At 43.6% G+C, this 18,757-nt stretch overlaps 2 protein-coding genes across 11 annotated transcripts in view; both read left to right on the forward strand.

Moving 5' to 3' along the window:
• Positions 1–1,756: 1,756 nt before the first annotated feature.
• Positions 1,757–14,075, forward strand: phf20a (PHD finger protein 20, a). 8 transcript variants are annotated; one of them, XM_080462199.1, is made up of 18 exons: positions 1,775–1,913; positions 3,869–3,975; positions 4,614–4,785; positions 5,041–5,125; positions 5,308–5,346; positions 5,465–5,541; positions 5,665–6,253; positions 6,343–6,393; positions 6,488–6,757; positions 7,227–7,421; positions 7,588–7,683; positions 8,242–8,397; positions 8,761–8,942; positions 9,035–9,134; positions 10,693–10,888; positions 11,034–11,475; positions 11,953–12,133; positions 12,728–14,075. In XM_080462199.1, the coding sequence occupies exons 2-18, from the start codon at positions 3,893–3,895 to the stop codon at positions 12,868–12,870; spliced, it is 3,057 nt and encodes a 1,018-aa protein (XP_080318325.1). In that variant the 5' UTR covers positions 1,775–1,913; positions 3,869–3,892; the 3' UTR covers positions 12,871–14,075. The 8 variants fall into 8 exon arrangements, with proteins under 8 accessions (XP_080318330.1, XP_080318332.1, XP_080318328.1 ...); XM_080462202.1 differs by lacking the exon at positions 3,869–3,975 and having other exon boundaries at positions 1,759–1,913; XM_080462200.1 differs by lacking the exon at positions 5,308–5,346 and having other exon boundaries at positions 1,761–1,913.
• Positions 14,076–15,670: 1,595 nt separating this feature from the next.
• Positions 15,671–18,757, forward strand: part of ndrg3a (ndrg family member 3a) — a 40,495-nt gene continuing 37,408 nt past the window's right edge. For all 3 annotated transcript variants that reach the window (XM_080462115.1, XM_080462116.1, XM_080462119.1), the window contains exon 1: positions 15,671–15,830. The gene's annotated coding sequence lies outside the window, so the exon portion shown is untranslated. The remainder of the gene's footprint in view (positions 15,831–18,757) is intronic.

Here is an 18,757-nt window from a genome sequence, read left to right on the forward strand (position 1 = left end):
GCACACACTCACAAGAAGCCGACACACTATGCTGGCGGAATAAGGCCTCTGGAAACTTTTTGACACAATGATGCAGTACCAATGTACCAAACCACCTGCTGGAAGATGAAATGCTCTATCAGTGGAGCCACAGCCACTAATAACCGAGTCATTGCAAAGCATGAGGCTTACTGCAATCACTATTGTAATTAGTTATATCGGTTTAATATAAATGTATTATTCTAATTTATCATTGTTGATATACTGTAAGTTCTTTGCCATGTTTATAAAGTGCTCAGAGAGAGGGTCTCACATAAGACGCAATACAAGCTCAACAATGATGATGAAATACCAGGAACAGACACAGAGCCAATACATTTACACAAAGTAAAAGTTAAACTGGATCCAAAGTGGTGTTAAATTTCACCATAAAACTCAAGAACGTATTTTGCAGTAAGTTAATGTAACTTAATCCTCCCCAAAAAGTGGTAATAATTGTGTCCACCAATTTAAATCGGCAGGCCAAACATGCACTGTTTAATTTCTTAAAAACTGTGACTTTAAGGGTTATAACCAGTTTGTTTCAAAGATTCATTTCTCTTAAGCTGTTTCATTTTAATAGCGCTCACAGTGGAACGCTGCAACTGCTTAGGATTTTTATTTGTACTACTTTTAAACCTAATCTTTAACACATATAATCTGATTCTCAGTGATGAAAGCTATAGCTATATAGCTCTCATCGTATAGCTATAATAGCTATACGAGGAAAATTGGAATATATCTGAATTTATTGGAATTTTAGAATTTTGGGGCATTGACATTACGATACTCGATATGAAAGTGTTTACTTACTTTCACTAATATTTATAGCATCTAAAAACATGTATCAGGTAAACTGAAAGCAGTTGTAGTGTAACTTTGATGCATTTTCATTTGATATATTTGGAAACTTTTTTGATCGAAGTTACCTAAAATAATAAATCTAGGTTTATATTACTGTAATATTTAAAATAAATTGGCTTATAAATTCAGGGCTAAATTAATTCTTTAAGTTTGTTTTCAGTGGATAGGTGGAAGGTAAAGAGGCTAGAGATAGGAGGGCTGCAGTTTAACATTTTCTAGAAAAGTTTTAAAAAAGAGTGCACCAATTGTTACTTGGGTGAAATAAAAGTAATAACATGAAATCAATCATAAAAATAATGAAAGACACCATCGATGAAGGGTCGCATGGCTGTGCAGTGGTTAGCACTCTCGCCTCTCAGCGAGAATGTCGAGGTTCAATTACTGGCCGGGCCTTTCATTGTGGAATTTGCATGTTCTCCTGTGTGGATGGGTTTCCTCAGAGTCTTCTGGTTTCCTACTATAGTCCAAAAACATGCATGTGAGGGTAATTAGTGACACTAAATTGCCCCTTGGTATGAATGCGTCTGTGGTTTCCCTATAGTGGACTAGAGAGCTGTCCAGGGTGGATCCTGCCCTGGCTCACTGTTCACTGGGATTGGCTCCAGCAACCGTGAACAGAATTAAGTGGGATAGAAGATGGATGGACGGGTTTGAATCCCTCCCCACAATCTGTCTCTTCTGTCTTTTTCTCTCCTTCTATCTCCCAGCCCCAACCTGGCTCTGCAGGTTTCTTCCTGGTAAATGGGAGTTTTTGCTTTCCACCATTGCTTTTGCTAGCTCATGTGAAATTGCTGGATTTTTCTCTGGATGGATGGATAGATAAAGATAGGCAGGCCTTGTTACACACGAGGGCACGGCTCTGTCCTGTGCACATGCGCACTGCAGCGCCGCTAAGCGCGCGCCGGTGGTGAAGGCAACGGGGAGAAATTCAACTGCGTGATCTGGAGCAGACAGGCGGAGGCGCCTGTGCTTTCAAAGGATTACGCTGCACATTTTTACCCCAAACCGGATAACGAGTGACTGGAGAACAGGTAGGAGAACCGAAGCAAACCCGTCCTGTGCGTTTCAGAGTTTCGAGTTTCCAGAAATACGGCGGCTGCGGCCCGCTCGGTGGATACATCAGCAGCGTCAGGCGGCGCGATGCCGCATGTCGTCTCTCCGAGTTCAAAACAAACGTGACGAAGTCGCTTATAAAATGCTAAGCTAGTGCAGCTTGTGCTCCGAATTGGTGAATCCTCTGCGTGTTTTGGGGCGCCCACATACTTTAAGGTGGGGTGTGTGAAACATGTGTGCGGGTGGAGAGGTCCTCCCCGGTGGAGAAGTTTGATGCGTCGCGTTTCCACGCCGCTCGCTCGCGGCAGGAAAGTCTGAAAAGTAGGCCCAGCGCGAGGCCCCGAAGAACGTCGAGAGTGAAGGCTCCTCCACCAATCACACGCGATCATCCCGCCCACATCACGTCGTTTTGACCAATCAGGTGAACCCAATCCGCTGACGTACGACTCGGTTCTTCTCGCGCTGTGTCTACCGGTTATAAAACCCCGGACAATAAAAGTGGCGGAGTGAGGTGGAAGAGTGGTCAACAATGAGAATCATTCAGCTCAGTCTCCAAGCTGGAGGATAACTCTGCTGGTAAAAGCTTTTAAAATGCACCCAGCGCCTCTTTGTGGGGGAGAGAAAAATTCCCGCGCTTCCTGTTTATTACCGTAAAATATTAGCCTGCAGTAAAAGCGACCTTTAATAGCCATGCTTGCTGCAACCGCACCTTAATGTAATCTAATGATTTCTGGCCTTTTCCAGACTCATGTGGCATCACAAACTGTCTGTTCAACCTTCCGTGTCAATGGCGTCCATGGAGCTTCTTGTACAAGACGTACAATCCACACAATTTTTAAAAAATTGTTAGTCGGTGGTTATTTAATGAGCGAAATCGACTTGCTCCATGCGGATATTTAAGATGCAATGTGGCATTGTCCCCCATTGTGTCTCTGCGTGTGATCGGCTGACCGGCAAACACGTGGGCCGGGTAGTGTGGAGATATCCGGTTTGTGGGCTGCGCTGAGAGCCAGCTCCTCCAGACAGTATCCGCTATGCTGAACCCAATCCGCTGCACCCCGGCCCACTGTAAGACTCTCTGATGTTCCATTTGTGACGTTTTGTTTTGCTCTAATCGTCTGTCAACCTGTCGCATGTGTCGTTTGCATGACAAAAGAAGCGTGGTTATCTGGTGTATAAAGACGTTTTTTTTGTTGTCGTCGTGTCCCCCCCCCCCATCTGATCGCGCCACCCGCCCATTTATCGTGTCCATTTATGGAAAGCTTGTATTCGACGAGTCACTTTAGACCCGGTCCAGACGGAATATGGTGTAGAATCAGCCCAGATGTCACTTGCTGCATCCCTCCCTCCCTTCTGTAAGGGTGGGAGCCTACAGTGAAAGATAAAACATATCTTCTGTCATCCCCCCTACCTTCTCACCACCACCTGTACTCTGTTAAAATATTATTTTCCTTTTTAATCATTTCAAGACACCCATGCAACTTTAATGAGTGACTGCTGAACATCTGGCACAGGCGACATGTCCACAACCATTTGAGGGGCATGGCTCACCTTAATCAGTTTCCCCTGCTTGCACACAATGCTGCATTATGTTACAACACATGTATTCTTTAGTGTGTGTGTGTGTATATTTGTAAAATTTCTCCCAGCTTGAACAGCAATATGCTGCTGAAATGGAAGGGGTGGGGGGAGGGGGGTGTCTTACTTGCAGTCCATTGCTACTCAGTTGCTGAGGAGTGATTTCTTATCTTCTGGTGAATGAAGTGAAGCTGAGACACAAAAATGATTGCAGACATTGATGTATGGTTTACATGTATTCGTGTAGTTTTTTTTTTTTTTTTTTTTTTTTTTATAATGCGTTTCATTACATAACTACAGTCACATAAGTCTAGTTTGTTTTAATTAGTATGTTTATTGGTGTGTGTGTGTACAGGAAGGGAGCCTTGATGTGGGCAGTATGAGTAAGACGCCCCCTAACAGAAGAGGGATAACATTTGAGGTGGGAGCTCAGCTCGAGGCCAGAGACAGCCTCAAAAACTGGTGAGTCATGGCCTCGCTCACTCCTCTCCATCCATGTTCCTGTTCACTCCCCTCATCCTCGCACATTAAGTTCCCCTCCTTTCTGGCCCACAGTCAGGGGAGAGTGAAACAAGCTACTCGGATGTCTTATTGCATCACTGCTCCTCTGTGGTTAAACAACAGCCAGTTAATGGGATTATATTCTTGAATGTCCACCAACATGAACTTTGACATGGATTGTCAATGAAGTGCATAAAATGCCCTCCAAAACAGTGTTGGTTAAAAAAATATTAAAAATGACGATGCCTTTACAAAGAGGTTAATCTAACCTCTTTTAAATAGATTTCTGTTTTTGTTGGTGTGCGCAATATTCCCAATTTATAAAAGGCAAAGAATAATACATAAGACATCCAAGTAACACAGTAACTCACTTTTACATGAGCTTGTCACGTAAATGTACACTATAACCGAGCACATCAGACACGTGTGTTTATGCCCAGCTCTTCTTCATTGCCCCACTTGACTCATTGTTGTGCTACGCATTTACATCATCGAGCTTCTTTCATTAAGTTTTATAGAAGGAAATAACTTATAAATGAAAATGGCATCACTATTCTGTCTTCCTCCCCAGTCACACGTGATTGATTGTCCTTGTGTAGGTATGCTGCCAACATAGAGAAGATCGACTACGAGGATGAGAAAGTGTTAATCCATTATCGGCAGTGGAGCCACCGTTATGATGAGTGGTTTGATTGGACAAGTCCCTACCTGAGACCCGTAGAAAGGGTACAACTGAGGCGGCAGGGCCTGAATGATGATGCTCCTATTCCCGTAAGCTAACAATGCTGTTGTCACTCCTGGGGCGTTTGTTGTGTGTGAGCCTTTGTTTCGCTGCATGTTTGGTCATGGGGGAGTTATTGACTTGTCTTTCTGGGGGAAAATGCCTTGAAAATTACACTTTTTTGCAGTTGTGCAAGTGAAATGGTACCTGCCATTTCCACTTTTTGCCAGTATTGTTGGTTTCGGGAGCAGCTCTACCTGCTATAAGATGGTGATGTTATGATCACATGTTCCTTTTTTCTCCAGGGCTTTCGCGTGAATGACAAGGTCCTCGCCAGCTGGTCCGACTGCCGCTTCTACCCCGCTAAGGTCATTTCTGTCAACAAAGATGGTGAGTTTGTGTTTTCAGGAGTAAATATTGGCTATACAAAACCCTTTTGATATACTCATCTGTTCTAGTTTCGTGGTTTTAGTGAGATTTTTCTAAGTAAAAATTCTACTGTAACCTTTGTTATCAAAAAGGAAACTGGTGTTAAATGGCATCAAGCAACATGTGACTTTCTCTTTCACTAGCAAAACAAAGAGGGACAATGAAGATAGATCTATCTGAAAGTTGGAATATCTCACTTTCATTACAAACATTTTAAGCATGACTGCTTTGAAAGAAAAAAAGTGATGTCAGGCTTGTAATTGTTAGCATCAATTAGTTTTTGTGTTTTTCCGCCCTCAGCATCCTATACAGTGAAGTTTTACGATGGTGTCATTCAAACTGTGAAGGGGATGCACGTGAAGCCGTTTATTAAAGAGGTAAACAGAAATAAATGATTCTTTTTAAACGTTGATTTTTCTTGGTTTGTTTGGTCTTGAAAACACAATCGTCAGGAACCACTTTCTAACAGTTTTCACACTTCCTCTTTCTCATGCCCACAGAGAGGGAGTGTTGGTGGAGGGAGGGCTCGGTCCTCTGACAGGAACATGGTGAGGCGGGTCCCAAGCCGCAGAGACAGGAGGCCTCAGGAGAACGGGGCTCCCAAAAACAAGCGAGTCAGGCGCAGCACTTCTGACCAGGAGGAGGACAGTAACAGTGAGGATGAGGAGCGAGAAGCTGTGGTGGCAAATGAGAAAGGAAAGAAGACAAATGGGGAGCTAGAGGCGACACTTGCCATCAAACAAGAAATGGACACATCCGAGAACGCAGACCAGAACAAGCTGAAGGATGCAGCGGACTGTACAGGAGTCACAAATGGAGTGAAGGTAGAAGGAGACGATGAGGGGATGCGTCACATAAATGGAGAGGTGAAGCAAGAAGAGATGGAAACTGAACAGAGTGCTACAAAGCCATACACAGACTCATCAAAGCCATACACTGACTTACGCACTCAGACGTCATCGCAGACGGAGCCGCTGCCCGTCACTATGACAACTACAGAGTCCAATGGAGATGTGGAGCACAAACCCAACGTCCAATCGGAAAGCTCTCAGCCTGCCGCGAACGTGCCCCCTCCGCAGCCTGTGAAACGTAGGTGTTTTGTGAAGTGTGATTTAGTGTAGTGAAGATGCCAAGTGTGTATATTTACAAGAATTCATCCATCTTTTCTTCTTTGAAAGCGGTGAGGAAGCAGGGATTCCACAACCCCAACAGATTCAGTAGAGAACCATGTGAGTACATCTGAACACTTGTTTAGTTGAGGTCTTCAGATTCAACCATTTGTTTTCTTCACACTCGCCTCTCCTTTTTGTTTCATTTTTCTAGTGTACAGAGTGATTAAAAACCAACCTCCTCCTGTCCTGTCCATCAACCTGGACCACAACCCTTTCAAGTGCAGTGCTCCGGGCTGCACAAAGTCATTCCGTAAAGCCAAGCTGCTGCATTACCACATGAAATATTATCACGGTGAGGAACAGCCTCTGGAAGGCGATGGCAGCCCCCCCAGGAGTGTTCAGACCAGGGCCTCTGATAAACAGTCCACTGCTGCTGGGCTGGATGGCACCAAGAGAAGGCGCACCATCTCTGCCTCAATGCGTGAGTTTCACTTTTCAGTTTATCTAAAATTATTTGATAAAGGAGCTGTTTTAGCATGCTTCTGATGTAATGATATGGTCGTGACTAAGCTCACAACTTTATAAACCAATTTGAATTATGTTAGAGCGGCACCAGTTTGTTAATTAATGGAAAATTAACTACCAGTACTCTTAAAGGGATTTCGGCTATTTATAGGCTGAAATTTAAATTTTTCGAATATCTTTAGGTCTTTGTCATAATTAAACATATCTGGGTTGTGTAATGTTAGTGATGCCAAAACAAGAAATTTCAGGCCTCAGGAAACACTATTTCCAGCATTGTTTCATTAGAGGTTAAAATTGTCATCAGTTAACTGTTAAAATGATTATCTACTGATTTGAATTGGCCACAGCCCTGAAATGCAATGTTCATCTAGCCTCACTGCAATATGAGGGCACTCAGTTTCTATCCGTCCTTTGATTTCTCTCAGACTCAGTGGGAGCTGCCACAGCTCCCCGTGGTGAGGTGAAGACTGCAGGCAGGCGCACGTCAGCCCCACCTGTCGCCAACACTCAGGGCCATCAGCAGAGGGCGCTGCTGAGGGAGAAGAGCAAGGAGAACCAGTTGGACAGGAACGGATGCCAGCTGCAGGACAAGGACTCAGACAAGAGTGGCTTTGACATTGGTCAGTATGATGCAGCATAAAGGTGGCCTTTATTGTGTGACATAGAGTCCAACCTCTTCACTGTTGATTCAGCTTCATATTTTACACGTCGCACAACAGCCACCACCTCCAGTGTTTGCTGAACTGGTGTGTCTTCATTATCCTAATGTCCCTTAATGGTCCCCAGGGTCGGTAAAAGACAAACTGAGAGAGAAACCAAAACAGAAGGACTTCCTCCGCATTAAACTAAAGAAGAAGAAAAAGAAAAAGAAGTCCAAGTCTGGTAAGAAGCGGTTTCCTGACATGGAGCTGCGTCACCTTTTTGCCGCTCTGCATGTGCACTCACTGTGACATTGTGGTACCGGCTAGCCTGCAAAAAGCATAAACTACTCCATTCACTCCTGTCGGTGTGGTGGCTGAGCCGCTGTGTGTGGGAGAAGTGCAACATTTCGTTTCTGGCTTGTGTCGCACAGTTGTGCCAATCAGGAAGAAAGAAAAAAATAAGCTCCCTCGGATTTCGGACAGTCATGGCCTGCTTTACTCTTACGTGAGAGAAGTAGTGCTGAACAGCCAGATTTCAGTGTGGCAGAACACTGACAAATCCTCCACTCTGATAGTTGGTGTTCTTCCTAGTGCGTTTGGAATGCACGCAACCGTACTACCTTCAGACTGTCTGCCACTGATTGATGCATTGAAAATTGATTTTCCCTGACTGTGATATCATTTGTCCATAATGTATGTTGTGCCACATTTTATCCCCTCCTGATGGGCGTTTGTTTAGCATTTCCAAACCTGACATTTTTGTTCTACATCTGCTTCCCCCCCTTCCCTGTATTAACAGACTACACAGGTAGTGAGGAGAATATTGACATCTCTGTATTGGGTCTTCAGTCCAAATTGAATTTGCCACTCAAAACACCCCCCTCACACAATTACAACCCTGAGGCCTACCCCAGCAGGCCTGGATACAGCTACTCAGAGCAGATACATGTGGATGGTGGGTATTTCTGCGACAGTTTGTGTGTGCGTGTGTGCTGTTTAGTTTTCATATGTGTGTGTGTGTGTGTGTCATTACGTTGCTTCCTTCTCCCGGCATTTTTCTGTTGTCTTTGGATTCAATCAATTATGCCACTATTTAAGTTTTTTGTCACTGTCGCTCACCAGACCTAAGACCCAATTGGTAGCCCATGGTTGATTGAATCCAGAGCTGCTCTTTGCTGCTGTGGCTTGCTTCTTCATATAACATTCTGTGAAATTCATTAAAAACAGATTCTGTGGCGTGAAATAGTTGCACTTCTGTAGATTTTTTTCTGAATCAAAAAGGAATGACAATGCATATCTTTATCCCCGTTACTTGTAGATGAGGACAGCATCAGTGACTGGTCCACCGACAGCTGTGGTTGGAGCGATGATGATTTTGAGGTGGACTTAGACGTAACGACACCACCGCTGAGCGTGGACTCCGGCGCTGTGGACACCAACGAACAAGAGATTGTCCGGTGCATCTGTGAAGTGGAGGAGGAGAATGACTTCATGATCCAGGTGAGCTGCTCGTGTGGAGTTTGAATCTGTGATTTTAAAGGTGGCTAATCTTCGGTTTGCAGAGTTGTAACACAGGTTTGTTGTTTTGTCAGTGTGAAGACTGCTTGTGCTGGCAGCATGGGACCTGCATGGGGTTGTTGGAGGACAATGTACCAGACAGATACACCTGCTACATCTGCAGAGACCCTCCAGGTGAGAGGAAGACATCTCCGTCTGTAGCCAAGTTATCAGTCAGTTTTGTCGATATTGAAGAACTAAAAGCACAAAAAAGGGGGGGGGGGTAGAAAAATCACTTGGATTTCAAGAAACAAACATGGCTATAGCTTCCGATATTTTACATATTACACAAAAAGAAAGATTTAAACTCTTTCAGTTTCAACCAGTAACTATGGCTGCAAGATATCAGTAAAATATTTTTGTGTTTTGCTACCTTGACATGACCTGTAGCAAATACACACAATTATATATTGTTGATGTTTATGCTTTTGGATTTGTACTTGTAAATAGTGTTCTTTTTCTACTTGGACTGAATTTGAACCAAGCAACAGGGCATGTGTGTACCTCTGGCCTCTTGCCACCAGGAGTGATTTAATGTTGAAATAATGAAGGAATCTGTATGAAAACATTCAATTTAATCTCTTTCAGTCAGTAAATTGTGTTTATGTTGTGACGATAAATTTGCAATATATTGTGTGGTTCTACTTATGAAGCATGAACATGTCAAATTAAATCCTGTAATTAAAAAAAATGACTACTCATTTCACTCTTGTTTTATTATGATACAAGAGCTTTTCTTTTCCTTTTTTAAAAATGCAAAAAAAATAAAAAATTTAGGTTTGCCCTGCTCACATGGGCAGCTTCAAAACATTGTCCCTTTAAACTTACAACATAATGTCCATCTTACCAAATATAGCGCTGCGATTCGAGGCGAGCATTAGCTAAATGTTGATTTAAATGTATAGGAGTGTTCAGCATTTAACTCAACAATTTGTGTATCTGCTGGCCTTCTTTTAGTCTGCTTTCATTTCACTGTGGTGTTTGAAGAACTTATTGAATGCAGTTCCATCTTAATTCCACTGAACCATCAGTCACTGTCGACAGCCTGTAAACGGCTCTGTTCACATAACAGCTCAGTCTGTATCCTAACTGATTAGAGTCAGTCATCTTTTGAAAGTACTTGCAGTGAAACTGCCTTCAGCGATGTTAAACTGTTACATACCTGTTAATTATGGGTACTTAGTGGGCTATGTCATGTAGCACAAGACAGGTCCGGAACATAATTCAGTAATAAGATCAGAAGATTGATTCCTCCTACATAAGTGCACAACTACCAGATCTTTGTGTTGCACATCTCAGTTTACTAGAACTAAAAATAAACTGTCCAAAGGTCCAATGACCATTCATTTTTTATCAGTGATGAGAACAACATTAATACAGGCTTTTAGGAGCTGGACTAAATGTGGAAGTCAAGAGCTGCATGACTGTGCAGTGCTGTTTTTAGCTAGTGGAATAAAGCAGGATCGATTGTGCCAGTGTGGAGGAGTGGACTGGTGTGGCGGATAGGAGCAAGTGAACAGCATCGCCTGTGAAACTGAATTGTCGAATGATTGTTCTGATCCTTTGGTGCATGAGTGCTCTGTATGTATGTGTGTATTACCTGTAAACACCGTAAACAAGCGGATCATTTTCAACTGATTGACGTGTGTGAGAATTTTGAAATGGCTTCCTTACATGTAATGTTTGTCCTCAGGTCAGAGGCAGAGCCTGCGCTATTGGTACGATCGCGAGTGGTTGAGTAATGGTCACATGTACGGCCTCTCCTTCCTGGAAGAGAACTACTCCCACCAAAATGCCAAGAAGATTACCACCACCCACCAGCTGCTGGGAGATGTGCACCACGTGGTGGAAATCATCAACGGACTGCAGCTAAAGATGAGCGTCTTACAGTGAGTACAGGGGAAACCACAAATCAAGTTCAGATTAGGACCAAAATAATTTAAGTCATTTAAAAATAAAAAACCAAAAAAGTATTTGTTTTATGTGAACTGGTCTTGAGATAGTTCTCTCATTTTCTGTCTTCTGACTTTTCAGGGGTAACACTCTTCCCGACCTGCAGATGTGGCGGCAGCCATGGAAGCATTTGGACAGGTCGCAGATGAGCTTCGATTCATGTCGGGGGAGCTACGCAGCTCCGTCTCCCATGACTCCTGACGAGGACATGAGCCGAGGAGAGATCCTAATGTCCAACGCACTGGAGAAGCTAAGCCGAGCGGCTACAGCTGCCACCTCGTCCTCATCCTGCTCCTCCTTCCCCTTCCCATCCTTCCAGGACTCATACATTACCAGTGAGCACTGCTACCAGAAGCCCCGGGCGTATTACCCGGCGGTGGAGCAGCGGCTTGTGGTGGAGACCCGACAGGGCTCCGAGCTGGAGGACAGCATGAGAAGCACAGAGGAGCTGTTGGAGCGGGAGCAGCGCTACGGGAGCCTGCTGGAGGCCAACAAGCCCAAGTCTGCAGGCAACAATAACAAGGTTGGAGTTTTGTCCTGTAATAAAAAACAGTTACATTGACAGAAAGTCAGCTTTTATGTTTTAAGTAAGGAATAGATTTGAGTGTCTTTGGTTAATAAAATAATGAGTTCTAAGATGTTTTGAACTCTTGTTTCCATATAGCTTGTTATAGTTTGGTAGAGTCCCCTCCACACAGGTCTGGAAACCCTCCGATCTTAACCTCATGTGGGTTCAGGGTTAGGGGAGCCCGGCTTAATTGCCTCAACAGAATATTATTATAACACAAGTGCAATAATGTGAAATTTGTCACTTGGTAAGCTTTTCGGATCAGTTTCAGTGTGAAAATGATGTAAACAAACCTGGGATGTACATGGCAAGAATGGCTGAGCCCAAACATGGACCCTGTTGTGCAGTTATATACACAAAACATGCTGATTAGCCAAAAAGTGGAATGTGTAGTGGTCTGTACAGCATCTGAATAAACCTGAACCTCTCCAGGCTTTGTTAGGTTGCTCTGACGCTCGTAGTGAAATCAAAGAAGAGAGCGGGAGGGACCCCGAAGACGCAGCAGACAACAGCAAGCAGCATCAGCAGTGGCAGATCAACCTGCTGGATCACATCGATGCAGTGCAGGATGAGGTCTCACACAGGATGGACTTCATCGAGAGAGAAGTGGATGGTAAGGCTTGTGACAAAAATGAAATAATCTTTGTCACATGAGCAGGAAGAAAATTTCAGAAACATTTATTAGAATTAGAGATGGAAGGGAGTGCTTTTGGCACATTATATGTATGGTCTGATTTATTACTTGTATTTGGAGAATGACTGCAATTTTGCTTAATTTAAAAGAAAAGTACCTTAAATGGCAGTCTTAACAATGGTAATAAACACCTTTTTTTTTTTTTTTTTTTTTTGGGTTGCAAAAATAAGAGATCCTTTGTTTAAAAGTAACTAAGAGGTTTCATCTACAGTCTTGTATTTCCTTAATATAATGTGGTACAATTCAAATGTGGGTCTTAATAATGTATCCAGTAAAGGGACGTGTGAAAACTCCTCATGCAGACATCTTGGATCAATCCCAGCTCTGCTCTGTAGTTTGGCTGTGACTCGGTATTGCAAACAGAAAGCAAAGACTTTTGCTTTGATGAGATGAGATGTTTCAGCAACTCGAGGGTTTATGTCATTCAGGTGACAGGTGTGTGCCTGACCAAAACAAGCTTGTGTATGTAAGCATGTACCCTGATATGAGGCTCTTCCTCCTTGTCTCCTGCAGTGCTGGAGAGCTGGCTGGACTACACCGGAGAGCTGGAGCCTCCCGAGCCTCTGGCTCGTCTCCCTCAGCTCAAACACCGCATGAAACGGCTGCTGACACAGCTCGGCAAGGTGCAACAGATCGCCCTGTACAGCTCCACATGAGGGCGCCAGAGGACAGCAGCAGGCTCCGTGTGCATGCTGCACTAAGAAACGGTGCAGTGGAAGACGCTCACTGGTCTCTGGCTGCAAAGATAACAATATTAATGCAAGTCCAAGACTTGGATGGCTCAGCACTTTCTGTCTGACCTGACCTCTGCTGCTGTTTCTCCTTGTTGAAAGCTTCTGTGTGGTGGAATCCGATGCTGGAGCCAGCCAAGTGTCGTATGTGCAGTCATATGAACACGTGTGGAAAGTGAGCATCTTAAATCAGGATTAAACACAAAGAATAACCTCGTAAATGCAGGAGAAAATCCTTAGGACCAGATTTCTCATCTGTGGTTCCCATGCAACTCTAAACCTATCGAATGCCTTTTGTCTGAGCTCCTGCTTAAGGTCACCCCGTCTCTCCGTACACAGTGCTTTACAGGCAGAAGCTTTATAATCAAATTGCAACCGAGTATCTGAACCAACACTCTTTGCAATAGTTCTTTGAACACATTTTGAACTCGTCTTTTCTTTTTGCCGTTCCAAAGTTGACTTTTATTCATGTGTCCTGACATACTGTGTTCAGACTCATGCTGTACGTGCAGACGGGACGATGACTTGAAAAAAACAGTTCTGTACACGCAGCCTCCACAAATCTTTTCTTTAGTTGCTGATCTACTCAAGGGTTTGTTTGCAACTACACTGTGAAGTTATTCTTGTCTGCCATCAAAGGCGTCTTATTTTGAGCTTCAGAGAAGATAACAAAATGTGATTTGTGTTTGGTCTCATGCTGAAGCACTACTTTCCTAACCGTCTCGCCATCCGTGGATCAGGTTTGTTTCTTTGTGTTTGTCACTTCATGTAGCCCATACTTCTTGTTTTTTCCTGGCATTGTGGTTGCTGTAGCACTTGACCTATTATTCACTGAAGACTATCGTGGAATTGTCTTTTCTTTACCTTTGCGTCTCGTGTTCGTTACAAATGCGACTGAGAACCTATACATGTGTTTTCCTTTTTTTCTGTTTCATGTGTTCATTTACAGTATTTTGACTGTTTGTAAATATGTCATTGAAATGTGTTCACCTTTATTGACAATGTTCCAAATACAGTTAATGTATGCCACTGTACTGTAAGTGTCTGGCTTAGAAGCAGGGAAATGTCAAGACAATGCAAACAGATTTCCTGGTACATAAATAAACTTATCATTGTTATTAATCACTATGAACAATAGTTTCTGATGTTTTCTCTTCTCTTCCTGTGTACCAGTGATGTCAAAAGTTGCATCACTCAGGTTTTGATGTAACATGCTTTATTCACTGCTGATCTGTGCCCTTACTCAATCAGATTGAATCTCAGGGCAGCAGTGTCTGCAAGCTGAAGGCAAGACCTTGTGTTGCCTGAACTATAAAAATCTCAATTCTCTTCTCAGGTGGAAGACTCATTGACCTACCAGCTAAACTTCAGCTGCTCATGACTGACCCAAAACATTGGGGATGGGGTATGAGTGAGATTTGTCTGGGAAAAATACTTTCAAAAAGGAGGGGGAGGGATTGCGTGCATACTTTGATGTAATAAGGTTTTTTTGGGGATGGGATAGCCGATTTGCGTGGTTACATAATCAGATTGAAAAATAGAAATTTGATGGGATTGTAATCAGTTAATCTCCCAATTCAAACTGACATCATGTGGAGACAGCAGGGGAAAAATATATAACCAGAGGATATTCAAGTCGGCGTGTTTGTGTGTTGAGACTCACTTCTTGAACCAAATCAAGTCATTTTTTTATCTGAATGTGGTACGGTGGGCCTAATGTCTTTTACATCATTGGATGTTTAATTTTAGGGGTTTTTGGGATCCACTTTCTATGCTTCTTTACTGTTCTATTCAAAGAAGCTCCTAAGAGCAGCCAGCTCGATGTGTACAGGGCACTCACTGCAGTTTACCAGGACAATCTCACACATAGAGGCAATTTAAAGTCAATGAGATTGAAATGCACATTTTTGTGGATTGTGAGAGGAAATCCACCCGCAGATGGGGCAGAGGCATCACTGGACTTAAACTCTAACTTTCTTTTTAAGTGTTACAATTCAAGTTTTACACTAAACCTTTACAACTTTTCCTCTAAGTGTAATTGCTTACATGCTTACCGATCTGTGTATTTATTTATAGCTGCAAATATAAAAGATGTTACAGTGATCAATTGCCGGACTATTTTGTTTGAATTTCTAATTGTATTGGTCTCAAATACATTTTATTATCATTTGATTTTCTTGTTTCATACAATAAGTGCAGTTTTCAATCTGATCTGTGTAGCTTAATTAAAAAGTTCCACGTATTACATCATCTAATGATTTATGCTAAAAGAAAAGAATAATTCAAACTGAGTGAAGGCATCCCTCAGATTTTTCATGTTGTTGCCCCTGAAGCTCTCTGACGCCCCCCAGTGGAGGCCCACTTTCAATAGCACTAATCTAAAGGGGGAGGGGGGGACATCCATATGATGATGGGACCTAGTTTAGATCCAAATTGGGCAAAACATGATCCCGGGTTGATCATTAATGCTGCTACGGTGCTGTGATGCAGAGCAGAGTGCGATCCTCTGATCTGGGAGCGGAGTGAGACCTCCTGCTCCTCCTCTTACTCTTCGTGGCAGAGTTGAGACGTGCTGTTTGCCCTCTGGGAGCAGAGTCCTGTCCTCTAATCTGGAGGCGAAGTGAGACCTCTTGCTCCTCCCCGTGCTCCTCCCCCTGTCTGTGGGCCGCAGCGCCTCCTCCTATTGGCTCCTCCGCGCTGCCTGCGCCGCAGCGTGTAGTTCCGCCCAGTCACAGCCAAATACTAGTGGAGGCAGAGGGAGCCGGAGCGAGCAGAGAACCACCGAGCAATTCTCACTTGAAACACAACGTTTGAACGTCGATATTCACCTGTAAATCGGGCCGGGAGTCGACCGAAACTCACTGGATACTTATTTCACCGACGAGGTGAGTGAGAAAAACCCGAGTTTTCTTTAGCTGAAGCGGATTTTCCGTTTCCATTTACAGATGTGGCCGATGCCACAGGAGATTATCTCACAGCTCGCCGGATTCCCCACAACCTGTTCGTGCCGCTGTCTCTCACGTCCTTTAACGACACCGGAGCGGAGCGTCGTGGGTGCCGACGAGGACCACATGTTTAGCGGCCGGAGGCTGAACGGGAGCGAGCGGGAGGAGGGAAAAAAAAAAAAAGCCCTGCAGCTTCGGTTGAGTCGAGTTGCTTGCTGCTGTTTTCTCCACAGTGATGCGACATAACGTCGGTGTTCAACATCGGCGCTGTTCGGTGGAACGTTATGTCACCGGAACGAGTGTCGTGTCGATCGTTGCCGTTCGGTACCTATCGACTCAGAATAATCCGACACAAGGCCTCCCCACCCCCCACGACGCGTTACGTTTCTAAAGTAACTGAGCCGAGACAGTAACGCGAGCTAGCTCAACTAACTTGACATCTCGCGCCGCTCCTAAAAGTGTCTATTTAGTAGTAAAATGGTAATAAGCAGTCAGATTATAACACAAGTTGCACATGTTTGTGTTTTAACAACAAAGTGATTTCCAGCTACATTATTCAAGAGAAAGAAACTGAAGTCCCCACAGCTCATTGTCTGATCTGTCTCATCTCATGGTGTCGGATTATATGCCACTCTGGATTTTTTTGCACATCCCCCCCCCCCCCCCCCCCCCAAAAAAGTGTCCCAGTCTGGACATGGCTTGATCCATCATGATCAATCAGCTCCATCACGGTGGGGAAGCGGCAGGTGTTGCGCCGTTCAGCTGTCACGTGATGGATGACAATGTCACAGTGGAGCATGCGAAGGTCACACAGGTGGGAAGTGTAAGAGACTGGGCATCAGGTGTTTCCTCTAACTAAAAATAACTGCTGCTGCAGGCAAAGTGTGTGTGTGTAAAAGCCACGCGTCTTGTCCGGCTGCATGTTGGAACCAGCAGTAACAATGAGCGCTTTAAGACGAGTTGGCCTACAGGAGAATAAAACACACAACAAAGTGGGAGAAGGTCATTGTGACCTTTGTGTGAAGGACTTGAGATATGATATGATCAAGTGGAGTGCTTGATTCTGGTGTCTTTGATGGTTTATATTAAAATTGTGGTGTGTTCAAAGTTTAATGCAGGCGGTGTTGAATTCGAACCCTCCATCTCCCATGATGCCCCCAGCAGTGTCACATGGCCGATGCAGCTTCCACAGCAAGCACAGGGCAAGATTTTGTTGTTACTCACAACACAGCTGCTTAAGACTGTTGTTCAGACAACAGATGACAAACTAGTAACGCAGAACTGCTCTCTATGAGCTGATCTGTGACTCACTTTGTCAGGGTCTTGGGTAGATTGGGAATTATTTCACTATTGTTGCGCCTGGTTGATCATTGCAGTGAAAGCCTACTGAGTAACTCGTGGGAGTGTTAGAAGTTGTTTATTAACCCACACATTGTACTTGAACGGTGGAAATCGGCAAGCAGCCTGCTCTTTAGACTGATAGTTGGCCTCACAGATTTATTGAAGCGCACATTATGCACTATATCTCAACAGTTTGCATTGATGTTAATAGATTTTGTTGAAACTCGCCTGAGCGACAGTGAATGACACAAGATGCAAAAATTCTGCCGTTTTCATTACGTTAACCCCGAGAATGAATAAAGTAGAATAATTCCACCATGTTAGGATAAGAAAGTGACACAGTTTAATGTGCCTTTCAGCCTGGATTACAAATTACACTCAGTTTTATACAGGGATTACCAGGTACATGAAGAGTTAGAAATCCTCCTCTACACAACAGCATTTCTAACAGGGATGAATGTCAGGAAAAACCACTCGCTGGAGAGATGGAGATGGTAATTAAGCCACCGCGCTGACAGTCTGCCTTGTGTTTACCTTTACCTCAGCATTACTGTGCCTGTCGGTTTGCCAGCCCTGCAGAGCAAAGCCTCCGTCTGATGTTGAACTTCTGCAAATGATTAGAAACGCCTGAAGCGCTTGTCAGCAGCAGGTCATAACTTATTTAGCAATGTTCGATGGTTGGTTAAATGTGTGTATTTCTGAAGAATTCATAGCCATGTGAAGAAAAAAAAGGATTGTATACCATGAGCTTGGTTTTTTCACTGAGCAGTGGCAATATAAGATGGACAGGACTACAGTAACAGCATCATGTGCATCAAAAATTGCTGATACTAATATTTCCTCCAGGCTAAATTTCGCTTGACCTCACAATCAATCCCCGTCTCATTTAGTTGAAGTACAGCAGAGTCCTTATTTACACTCTAGCGCAGGGATCACGAAATGACAAAAAAATTTTTTAACCGGACACTGGTCCAGTAATCATGCAGTTTTTACTGGACCGAAGTAAAGTTTGATGTAAATATTTAACTACTCCCCAAGTCATTGTTTATTTGCAAAACTATGAAGAATAAGACAGGTTTATGGTAATCTAAATTTTATTAACGTCACAATCTGTCAAAACAGATGTGAAACATAATGTGAAAAAACAACCAAAAATTCACAACAATAAATGCTAAATACTTCAGCAGTAAACAACTTATCTGACTATTATTCACAAATGACTTTTGTCTCTCCTTACAAATTAAGTCGACATCACCACACAGGAACCGTAAATCACCGCCCAGTCATGTGACGTGACGTCACCATTCAAAATGGCGGCGCCCATCGATATGAAAGGCTGGGAGGTGATTCTTGGCTTTTTCAAAGTGATAAGTGAAAAATTAGGACATGAGACCCGTTTTAAGAGGACATTAACCGGACCAAGGGCGTTGACCGGTAACGACCGACTGTCCGACGTATTTCGCCATCACTGCTAATGAATGACTCAACTTTAAATACTTTTCTCGGGAGGTGGCCTTCGCAGTGGT

Source organism: Lipophrys pholis, assembly GCF_963383615.2.
Source record: "Lipophrys pholis genome assembly, chromosome: 4".
Lineage (NCBI taxonomy): Eukaryota > Metazoa > Chordata > Actinopteri > Blenniiformes > Blenniidae > Lipophrys > Lipophrys pholis.

Bases quoted from the DNA above. Each gene is read 5' to 3' on its own strand.
- phf20a (XM_080462199.1), top strand. From the start codon at position 3,893: ATGAGTAAGACGCCCCCTAACAGAAGAGGGATAACATTTGAGGTGGGA. The intron at 6,254-6,342 runs GTAGGTGTTTTG...CTTCTTTGAAAG, and splicing joins CCCTCCGCAGCCTGTGAAAC to CGGTGAGGAAGCAGGGATTC. The intron at 12,134-12,727 runs GTAAGGCTTGTG...TGTCTCCTGCAG, and splicing joins CATCGAGAGAGAAGTGGATG to TGCTGGAGAGCTGGCTGGAC.